The sequence below is a fragment of the Tupaia chinensis genome, unplaced genomic scaffold, assembly GCF_000334495.1.
Source record: "Tupaia chinensis unplaced genomic scaffold, TupChi_1.0 Scaffold000529_1, whole genome shotgun sequence".
In the NCBI taxonomy this organism is placed as follows: domain Eukaryota; kingdom Metazoa; phylum Chordata; class Mammalia; order Scandentia; family Tupaiidae; genus Tupaia; species Tupaia belangeri.
In genome coordinates, this window is record NW_006160042.1 from 313,604 (window position 1) to 324,914 (window position 11,311).

Consider the following 11,311-nt stretch of genomic DNA (forward strand, 5'->3'; position numbering starts at 1 on the left):
CCCCCCCCCCCAAAAAAAAACCCCACACACACACACACACACACACACACACACACTTGGGGTGTGTGCCTGTATGCTCAAAATCCCAAGGAGAGAAATATTAGGTTGTCTCGAAAGTCATTTATTTTGCTGTGTTTTTCTATGCAAAAATGCACCATGGCTTTCTCAACAACCTAATAGGGGAAAAGGGAGTGTGGCATGGTTTTCCCCTGTAGGGAGTACTTTCTTACTTTTCTTTTCTCTCTCTCTCTCTCCCCCTCCCCCTTGAAAGCACACGTATCCTCCCTCTAACAAAAAGAAAAGGCTTTAGGGCAAACTGGTGGTGTGGTTAAAGTGGATGGATTCCACGTAACTAAAGTCCAGGCCCAGTGGTTTGAAAAAGCTGTGCATTGGGAACCAGCAGTTAGCGTAATGGCTATGTCGCTGGATTCCCACGTAGTCGACCGCGGTTCGTGTCCCGGACCGGGTGGCTTAAAACTCACGCCGGGCGCGTGTGCATGCGTGCCCAAGATCCCGAGAGGAGAATGGAGGAGAAGGGATTGCGGCGTGACCATCCCCCCTGGGGGGTGATTTCTCGCTTTCTGTCTCTATGTCTCTCTCTGTCTGTCTGGCGAGCGCACGCCCAAAAGGAAAAAACTTTCAAAAAAAAAAAAAAAAAAAAAAAAGCTGTGCATGAATTTCAAAAATCACACCAAATTAAAGTAGTGCTTTAATTTTCATAAGCTTTTTGAAATCCTCTATAGTTTTCTTATAATGTCTGTCAGGTTTTGATTACTTTTTTTTTCTTTTTTTGGAGAGGTTTTTTTTCTTTTTTGCTATAGGGCACGTGCGCTTGCCAGACAGACAGAGAGAGTCAGAAAGCGAGAAATCACCCCCCAGGAGGGCCACACCGCAATCCCCTCTCCTCCGTTCTCCTCTCTGGATCTTGGGCATGCACACACATGCGCCCAACGTGAGTTTAAGCCACCAAGTCCAGGACTCAAACCGCTGTCGACTACGTGGGAATCCAGCAACATAGCCATTACGCTAACTGCTGGCCCCAGGTTTTGATTACTTTTAAGAATTTTATTTTTGGGGACTAGCAGTTAGCGTAATGGCTATGTTGGTGGACTCCCATGTAGTTGACTGTGGTTCACATCCCAGACCTGGTGGCTTAAATTCATGCCGGGCGCATGCGTGTGCATCCCCAAGATCCTGAGAGGAGAACGGAGGAGAAGGGATTGCAGCGTGGCCATCCCCCCTGGGGTAATTTCTCGCTTTCTGTCTCTCTCTGTCTTTCTGTCGAGCGCACATACCCTATAGCAAAAACCTCTCCAGAAAAAAAAAATAAGAATTTTATTTTTGAAAAGTGAACATAATTATCAGAAATGTCTTTAAATCCATTTTTCTGTCAACTATTTTTTTAAAAAAGAATTGTTACAGGATGAGCTCACTGGAGAGACGGAGAGACAGAAAGTGAGAAATCACCCCTTAGGAGGAATGGCTATGCTGCAGTCCCTTCTCCTCCATTCTTCTCTTGAGATTTTGGGCACGCATACATGTTCCCAGTGTGAGTTTCAAGTCGCCAGGTCCAGGATTTGAACCACACTGACTACATGGGGATCCAGCAACATAACCAACACAACCATCTGCTGTTCCCTAGTCTATTTTTTTTTAAGTAATACTTTTACTTGGTAAAAGAGTGAAACTACATTTTGAAAGTGTTCACAGTGGGCACCCGGCGTGAGTTTTAAGCCACCGGGTCCGGGACATGAACCGCGGTCGACTACGTGGGAGTCCAGCGACATAGCCATTACGCTAACTGCTGGTTCCCTCTGGCATATTTTTCAGCCCTCAGTCTGAGAGTGAAACTGCACAGTTGGCCATAACCACTATGCCACCGACTGGCCCGTAAAATTTTTTTATTGCAATATAATGAACAAATAGAAATTGTATATATTTATGGTATATAGTTTGAATTTTGTTTGTTTTAATTTTGCATGCACTTACAGAGAGAGATAGAATTGAGAGAGGGAAAGCAAAGAAGCATCCTCCATGGGGAATGATCATGTCTCAATCCCTTCTCCTCCATTTCTCTCTTCTTTTGGGATTTTGGACACGCACATACGTTCACTCAGTGTATTTCTCAGATCCAGGATTTGAAACATGCTGCTGGCATGAGAGATCCAGCTCACATAACCACAGGTCACAGACTGGCCCTTGTTTGCCATAGGGTGTGTACACTCACCTGACACAGACAGAAGGAAAGTGAGAAATCACCCCCTGGGGGGATAGCCACATCACAATCCCTTCTCCTCCATTCTCCTCCCGGGATCTTGGGCACTCACACACACGTGCCCAGCTTAAGTTTTAAGCCACCAAGTCCAGAACTTGAATTGTAGTGGACCATGTAGGAGTCCAGTGATATAACCCCATCTGCTGGCTCCTATTTGTTTATTTATTTATTTATTTTTGGTTTAATAAATTTTATTTTTCCAAATGTACAGTTGGTTGTGCCTGTTTATGCATCTTGACAAGCAGCTGGGGCATCTCCACCCTTGGTATTTCTGGTGTAAATTACTTGCGCTCTGTGCTTTGAAACTAGTTTGATAAGTCCTTTACTAAGCAGCTCCTGAAGTGCTGCCCTGGCCAGAGAACCACGGATCTTCAGCCTCTCAGAAACCACAGCTGGGGTTATGAGCTTATAGTTGGGAACTTCCTTGCAGAGTTTGTGATATGTAGCTTTGTCAAACAAGACCAGGTTATTGAGCTTGTCCCGAACTTTGCCTTTGGACCACTTCTTCTTTTTGGCCTTGCCCCCAGATTTGTTCACTGGGTCTTTGTCCTTCTTGGCCGACTTTCTGGCGTCTTTCTTCTTCTTGTCGTCCTTGGGCAGCATCGCGAAGCCAGGAGAGCAGCTGCGGCAACCACAGCCTCACTAAGATGTCGGACAGAAAGGAAGCAGCGCTCACCCCCTGTTTGTTTATTTTAAATAATTATTTATTTAATTTGACCAGAGAGAGAAAGAAAGCAAGCTACCAGGTCTAAAACTCAAACCACAGTTGGCCATATAGGAGTCCAGTGCCTCAGCCACCATGCCACCTGCTGGCCCCTATTTGTTTATTTTTAAGGTAGAGTCTCATAGTATTATAATTTTCCTACCTCAGGCTCCCAGGTGGCTGTGATCATAGGCACACTCTACCACACCCAGCTTTTTCAAATAAGATCTTGCTGTGTTGCCCAGACCAGCCTAGAGCTAGCAATTCTCCTATCTCAGTCTCCCAAATTGTTGGAATTACAGGTGCATGCCACCACACCCTCTCTTTAGGTTGAACTGGAAATCAAACCTGGGCCTCCCATGTGGTCAAGCCTGTGTAGGACATTGTCTTATTTTTGCCATATTGTACATGTACTCACTATAGAGAGTCCCTTCTCTTCCATTCTCTCAGAATTTGGGATACACAAATACTGGGCATTGATTTTTCAAGCCACCAATTCTGGGACTTAAAACTGCAGAGTTGGCAATGTGAGATCCGACACCTTAACCTCCATGCCACCTTTTGGCCTGGAGTATAGTATCTTAGCAGTCACTTCAGACTACTTGAGCTAAGCTATGCAGCTTAATATTTTATATGTGCACATTGTAAAATGATCACCACAGCTAGTTAACACATCCTTCACCTCACACAATTACCATTTTTTCAATGATGAGAACATTTAACGTCTATCCCTTAGCAAATTCCAAGTATATGATACAACAATACAACAGTATTGTTGATTATAGTTGCCGTACTGTACATTAGATCTCCCAAAGTGGCCTTTGACAACTTCTTCCCATTGCCCCCACCTCCCCACTCCTGAAAACACTTATTCTTCTTTTCTTCTTCTTCTCTTTTATTGCTTCTTGGGCCAGTTGGTGTGGTGGCTGGGGCGACTGAATCCCATGTAGCTGGCTGCATGGTTTGAGTCCCATACTCAGCGGCTTGAAAATCATTCTAGGTGGGGCTGGCAGGTGGCGTGGTGGTTTGGGGTGCTGGATTCCCATGTGGCCGACTCTGGTTTGAGTCCTGGACTTGGCGGCTTGCTTTCCCTTTCTTTCTCTGTCTCTCTCTGATCAAATTTAAAAATAATAACAAATAGAATTAAGTAAATAAATAAATAAATAATTCTTTAAAAAAATAAAATCACACTAGGCATGTGTGTGTGCATGCCCAAAATCCACAGAGGAGAATGGAGGAGAGGGCCATGCCCCTGAGGTGGGAGGAGGTGTTTTCTCACTTTTTTCTCTCTTTCTTCCCCTCTCCCTCTCTCCAGTGAGTTCACACGCCCCATAGTAAAACTATAGGAAACTACAGCAAAACTAAAAAAAAAGTTTCTTTTAAAAATTAAAAAAATTTAATTTTGTAGTTTCACGTTTACATTTAATTGTACATCTTTTTTTTTTTTTTTTTTTGGAGAGGTTTTTGCTATAGGGCGCGTGCGCTCGCCAGATGGACAGAGAGTGACAGAGAGACAGGAAGTGAGAAATCACCCCCCAGAGGGGATGGTCACGCCGCAATCCCTTCTCCATTCTCCTCTCAGGATCCTGGGCACACACGCACACGCGCCCGGCGTGAGTTTCAAGCCACTGGGTCCAGGACGCGAACCGCGGTCGACTACGTGGGAATCCAGCAACATAGCCATTACACTAACTGCTGGTTCCCTTAATTGTACATCTTTATGGCATACAATATGGCTTTTCAAAGAATGCTGCATGCAGTGTATGATAATCAAATTAAGGGTATTGCCATATATATAATTTTCAATAAAGAACAGTACATTCTCATGTCTATTCTGTGCTTCTATGACGTAGACTACTTTAAAATCTATAAAGTGAGATCATGCAGTATTGTCTTTCTGTGTCTGATTTATTTCCTTAGCAGAATGTCCGCAAGGGAGAACATTCCTAGTATCATTTACTTCTGGTGTTCCAACCTAATCAATCCCTTTGTGCTATGGGAAAAGAAGATATTAAAATATTATGTTGGATATGATAAGTGGTGTACATGCCCTCTCTGACTCTTTTGCCCTGTGTATCTCAGGTACTATCTATTTTCCCTCATCATGAATTTGAGCCGTGATGCTTATGAGATTCGCCTACTGATGGAACAAGAATCTTCAGCTTGTAGCCGGCGGCTGAAGGGTTCTGGAGGAGGAGTCCCAGGAGGAATTGAAACTGGGGGACCTGGGGGTCCAGGGACTCCAGGAGGAAGCCTGCCCCAACTGGTTCTGAAGCTTCGGCTCCGAGTCCTGCTTCTGGCTCGGGTCCTTCGAGGTCATCCCCCACTTCTGCTGGATGTGGTCAGAAATGCCTGTGATCTCTTCATTCCATTGGACAAATTAGGCCTCTGGCGCTGTGGCCCAGGGATCGTGGGGCTTTGTGGCCTTGTGTCCTCCATCTTATCTATTCTCACCCTAATCTGTCCCTGGCTACGACTCAAACCCTGACAGTCTGGTACAGATAAGGAGGGGACCTGAATTGGTGATTTGGAACCTTAGATTGTCCCCCATGTACCAGCCACATTTTAATTCTACTCCTTGGTTAAAGTTAAAATCCAGAGATTTAGGAGTGAAAGAGCTTTGGGGAACATGAGGTGAGGAAAGGTAACTTGTGAAGTTGATAGAATGATTCTAATAACCAGATATGCCTGAGCTTTTTTTTTTCCTCTTTAATTGTCTGTCTCTCTCTCGATTCTTTACGTTCTCTTTCTTACATCTATTTAAGATTCTGTCTGTATGCATTTCTCTTTTTTACGTTCTCCCTTTTCAGAAACTTAACAGAATTTTTTTTTGATAGGGGAGGTATAAGGTTTGGTCTATAATGTTCGAACTGCCTTCATCCTTTTTCTCACAGAAGTGGCTTTTGGCATATTTTTTCTTTCTTCAAATTTTAAATCATAATTTGTAAGCCTTTCTATCCCAAGGGCCACTCCCCTCATATTTCTGCACCATAGGTTGTTTGATGCTTCCTCTTCTTCCCTCACATCTACCTCACCAGCCTGCTTCATGATTTGGCCCTTATCTGTACCCATATCTTCAGATTTCTGTTTACACTTTGATTTCAGAGCTTTGTCCCCTAGCCTTTTCTTACCCCTTCTTTGCCTATCCAAAATGATGCTGTGTTCAGCATCTTGCTGTAAATATTGTACAATGATTTTGTGTAAATAGCTGGGATCCATGCCCAAATGGAGAGCAAGCCTTCCAGGTCAGCAAATTAAAGATCAGTTTGTTCATCGATATTTGGTCTGGTCCCTCATGTTCTTATCATTTGAGGCTCCTGTATCATTTTTCTTTTTTTTTTATAAAATATTTATTTAATTTTACTTATTTTTTAATTTGCTATAGGGCACGTGTGCTCACGAGAGAGAAAGAGAGAGAAAGGAAGCCTCCAGGTCTGGGATGCAAACTGCAGTCAACCATGTGAGAGTCCAGAACCTCAACCATTACGCCACCTGCTGGCCCTGAGGCTCTCATTTTTATCACCGTAGTTTGGATTTTCCATGGAATTGGCCACTAGCATCATCACCCACGGATTATTATTGAATGTCTCCAGTGTGCAGGGCAAAATACTAGGTAATGGACATACAGAAGCTAAGAAGCTCCCTAGCCCTAACTTCAAGCAGTTTATAGCCAAGTTAAAGAGAGGGGTGGGAGGGTGGTTAATGCTACAGTAATTATTCTGGCCCCATAAAAAGCACCGTATCCTAGTTTATAGCTATAGTTCCTCCAAAAACTATAATGCCACAAGGCAGAATAGACTAAAAGCCATGAACAGAACTAAGTGTAGTGGGGCTAATAAGACTTAGTTTGGGGGCTGTGTTTTCATATGTTGGGATACTCCTGGAGGTGGGGGTAAGGACATCATACCATTTTTGTCAGCTTCTCGATGTTCCATATACACGTTGACATAAATAAGACTAGGGAGTAAAAAAGATGTATCTCCCACTCCTACCTTTTATTCCAAACCTGAGGGAAGGTATTGTAGATCAAAAGTTGTGTTCTCTTTGGATATTGTGATGAGGCCTCTAGGGGGCAGCAGCAAGGCAGAGAACTAGACCGAGATTGCTCAGTCCTCTTTTCCTTGCTGTGGAGCTCCCCACAGCTCCCCACCATCACTCCTCCCATTCCTTCCAATTTTATTTTTAGCTGCCAGTGGGAGGGGGCAGGATGGGAGGGAAAGTAAAGAAAACAGAAAAAGAGAGTGACAGAGGCACAGAGGACCTCTCTTACAGGACAGAGAACGATCAGGCATGGAGCTCCCATTCATGCCTCACTTGTTCTTGCTCCTGATGTTCCTGACAGGTGAGGGAGGTTAACTTCTTGGTTTCTGGTGGGAGTGGAAGGTAAACGAATTGTTTGGAATTGGGGCCCTTAGGGAGTTAGGGCAGGAGGTTAACACTGGTTCTACATTGTGTGTGTGTGCTCGTGCGTATGTGGACATGTGCGTTCTTATACCTCCACATAAAATTTCAGTATCAAGACTGGCAGGGGCTGAAAGCCGCATAGGTCCTTCTGTAAAATTTATATCTAGTTATCCAAAACCTTTATCCTAATCCTTGTATGAGTGAGTAGACTAACTCCTACAGTTGCTGGAAGAAACAGGATGTGACCTTCCACGTCTGATTCTTATTATCCCCCTCCCTACCCTGGTGTTCCTTGAGACCTGAGACTTAACTGACTGACTCTGTGGTCAGAACTCTGCATTTATCTAGCCAACAAACTACAGTTCCTACTTATACAGTTTTCTGGATGTAAAAAGGCTTACATATATAACACCTTTCTGAAAATGAGCATGGTTTGCAATAGAGCTGTAGCCCTTGGGAGTGGTGGTGGTGGGGGTAACCTGGAGAGGATTGTATAGAAGTAAGGAGCAAGATGCAGCTGGGGAAAAAGCCATGGGAGGGACAAGAGGCCTGGAATTTTTTCATGCCAGTGCCCTGTAATCTTTGTTTCCTAAAATATCAGCTCTGATTTTAAAGGGATTGGGGTGAGAAAGGAAGAATCATCTGGGCCATGATTGGGGGTCTGTAGAGTAGGCTGAAGTTTGAGGAGACCATGGATGTAAGGGGGGTGCAGTTGGGAGGGTAGATGAGTTAAAAGGAAATGGGTTGTGGGAAACTTTGGGGTGATGGGATCCTTGGCGAAGATGGATGGCAAACTATGTGTGTGGGCAGGCGAGTGTCCCCACCCAGCTAATTACCACTGAGGTTTCCAAGGCTAGAATCAGCAAGGGACCTAGGCATTGGAGAGAGCGAGAGCGTGACAATGATACTGGGAGTCAAGAAGAGAGAAGGAGAGATCCAGACACAGTGCTCCTTAGCCTCTTCTCGTTCTCTGTGGTTTTGGGTTTGGGGAGGATTTGGATAGAATAGTTGTTCTGGGGCTGCAGAAAGGCCCCCTTCCATCTTTTGACCATTGCAATTTGGGGAAGAGGATGTGTAGGAGGAATGATGTAGAAAACAGTAACTTGGCCTTTCCAGACATATCTGTGAATGTGATTTCATGGATAGGGATGGAAATCCAGCTGTGCATCTTTGTGGCTAAGGGCTACAGATTCAACATCTGGATACAAACACAGGAGGGGATCATCCTTGCTTGGGGCTCTGAGTACATGACATTGACAAGAACCAGAAGAGTTTATGAGTAAGAAACAGACAGATAGATTGAGACTAAGACATTCCCTCATGACTTCTCTCTGGCTGTGCACCTCTGGTCATTCTGACTCTGATCACTTCTGGCTAACCTTATGATCCTGGCCCCCAGAACTCTGCTCCCCCTTCAACCTGGATGTGCATCGTCCACGCCTATTCCCAGGGCCACCTGAGACTGAATTTGGATACAGCGTCTTACAACATGTTGGGGGTGGACAGCGATGGTGAGGATACCAGGGAACCATGGGTGTGATCTTGATAAAAGAGAGACAAGATAGATGGGACTCCAGTCTAATCTCATCTTTTGAAAATGTCTCTAAACTTGCCACTTCCATGCACTTTCTCTCTGGCCTTTGTCAAGGGTCATGCTCACCCTTACGCTTATATTCACGTCCTCCTCCAGGATGCTGGTGGGTGCCCCATGGGATGGGCCTTCAGGCGACCGGAGGGGGGACGTTTACCGCTGCCCTGTAGGGGGGCCCAACAATGCCCCATGTGCCAAGGGCCACTTGGGTAAGAAGATGCCTGACCCTTCCCTTCCTGACTCCTGACCTCGATACCTAGTAGCTGTGGCCCCTTACACCTCAACTTCTTCATCCCTATGACCCATATGCTTCCTGTCCCCAACTTTATCCTGATCAAGTTGATCCTCATTTCCTTTCAAAATACCCTGAACTCAAGCACCCCACTGTGACCCTGTGATCTCATTCTCTTCCATCTCTTTCAAACCAGGAGACTATCAACTGGGAAATTCATCTCGTCCTGCTGTGAATATGCACCTGGGGATGTCTCTGCTAGAGACAGATGGTGATGGGGGATTCATGGTGAGCTAGGGGAATGGCGATGGCAGGTTCATGGCAGAGGAAAGAGCAGTATGATAAGGGGTGTTTGTTGATGTAGAGTTGTCAAAGAGTTAAAAAAAAATAAAACTTAGAAAGCAAGGTAGGAGATTTTAGGGAGTGGTCTCAGTACCTCCTTTGACTCAGAGCTTCTTTTTTTTTTTTTTTTTGAGAGGTTTTTGCTATAGGGTGCGTGCTCTTGCCAGACAGAGAGAGAGAGACATAGAGACAGAAAGCGAGAAATCACCCCCCGGGGGGGATGGTCACGCTGCAATCCCTTCTCCTCTATTCTCCTCTCTGGGTTTTGGGCATGCACGCATACGCGCCCGGCATGAGTTTTAAGCCACCGGGTCTGGGACGTGAACTACGGTCGAATACGTGGGAGTCTAGCAACATAGCCATTACACTAACTGCTGGTTCCCTTGACTAGGAGCTTCTGAGGGTGCCCTTCCATGCCTGGGAGTAACTATTCCTTTCCCCCACTCCCCAGGCCTGTGCCCCTCTCTGGTCTCGTGCTTGTGGCAGCTCCGTCTTCAGTTCTGGGATATGTGCACATGTGGATGCTTCATTCCAGCCACAGGGAAGCCTGGCACCCACTGCCCAACGTGAGCCAGAAGAAGGGCTGGGGACAGTTCCCAGAAGAGGGTTCTGGGTTGGAAAAAGAAGGGACAAAGGGCATAACTCCTGCATGGCTCCCCTCATTGCTACCTCATGTGCTTGCAAAAGCTCCATGTTTTCAAATAGACTAGAACTCAGACTCCTTACCAAGGCATCAAGACTCCAGGATCTGATCTAACCAACTCCAGAAACTTGAGTTCTCTCTCCACATACCCTGAGCTTTGGCCATAACAATTACCTCACTGTTCTATGTGTCTGTGTTCATACCTCCATCTCCCTTTTCAAAATGTTTTCTATCCAATGTCTTTTTAAAAATATCCTCCTCTCCTCAAATATCTTTTCTTCACTGTCTTCTTAGTTGCTGCCTCCTGTGAGTCTCACATCAGAACTCTTTCATCCTTCCGTAGCACAGAATGGTGCTGTTTCTACCTAGCACTTAACTTTGCTTTTCAGTCATAAATTGTATCTGATCACACCTCACTCCTCTTTTATTCCTACCTACATGCACCCAGGTCTGACACAGTGCCTTCCTCACATGTAACAAGTGCCTAATAAGTGTTGGAATTGAATGTGCTCTCCTGTGACCACTTTCCCTTGTTGTCCCCTGCCCAATATTCTTCTACCTCTTTGCTCCCTATCACCATACCCCTCCTCTAGGCTGCCCCACATACATGGATGTTGTCATCGTCTTAGATGGCTCCAACAGCATCTACCCCTGGTCTGAAGTTCAGACTTTCCTGCGAAGACTGGTAGGGAGACTGTTTATTGATCCAGAACAGATACAGGTAAGGAAAAAGTAGTATGGATGGATTTGAGTGGGGAGAGTCAGAGAGAGGAGATAAGTGTGTGTGTGTGGTGTTTTCAGTAATATCCAGGCACTAATCTCCTCTCTCTCACCTACTTTCTTCTCCCTCCTCTACTCACCCCTAAAAACACATTCCACTTGAGTGTATACTCTATTCTCAGGTGGGATTGGTGCAGTACGGGGAGAGCCCTGTACATGAGTGGTCCCTAGGAGATTTCCGAACAAAGGAGGAAGTGGTGAGAGCGGCAAGGAACCTCAGTCGGCGGGAGGGCCGAGAAACAAAGACTGCCCAAGCAATAATGGTGGCCTGGTGAGGCTCTGTGAAGGGGAGTATGGGAGGCCAGAGTGATGAGGGCTTAAAAGGGTGGGAGGGGGCAGGG

At 45.5% G+C, this 11,311-nt stretch overlaps 2 protein-coding genes and 1 pseudogene across 3 annotated transcripts in view; 2 read left to right on the forward strand and 1 right to left on the reverse strand.

Moving 5' to 3' along the window:
• The window catches only part of PEX11B (peroxisomal biogenesis factor 11 beta), a 10,506-nt gene extending 4,251 nt beyond the window's left edge, over positions 1-6,255 (forward strand). Inside the window, exon 4 of the mRNA XM_006157127.3 lies at positions 5,061-6,255. Coding sequence (XP_006157189.1) covers positions 5,061-5,466 — 406 coding nt within the window. The 3' untranslated portion in view covers positions 5,467-6,255. The remainder of the gene's footprint in view (positions 1-5,060) is intronic.
• LOC106735791 (40S ribosomal protein S25 pseudogene) lies at positions 2,453-2,953 on the reverse strand (annotated as a pseudogene).
• Positions 6,256-7,080: 825 nt separating the features above from the next.
• ITGA10 (integrin subunit alpha 10) overlaps positions 7,081-11,311 on the forward strand; it is a 26,785-nt gene continuing 22,554 nt past the window's right edge. The window contains exons 1-7 of one of the 2 annotated variants that reach the window (XM_006157131.3): positions 7,081-7,320; positions 8,782-8,893; positions 9,073-9,182; positions 9,402-9,493; positions 9,999-10,113; positions 10,784-10,911; positions 11,093-11,241. In XM_006157131.3, the coding sequence (XP_006157193.1) occupies positions 7,269-7,320; positions 8,782-8,893; positions 9,073-9,182; positions 9,402-9,493; positions 9,999-10,113; positions 10,784-10,911; positions 11,093-11,241 (758 nt within the window). In that variant the 5' untranslated portion in view covers positions 7,081-7,268. Of the gene's footprint in view, positions 7,321-8,660; positions 8,894-9,072; positions 9,183-9,401; positions 9,494-9,998; positions 10,114-10,783; positions 10,912-11,092; positions 11,242-11,311 lie in introns of those variants that run through there. The other variant, XM_027775196.1, reaches the window with a different exon arrangement.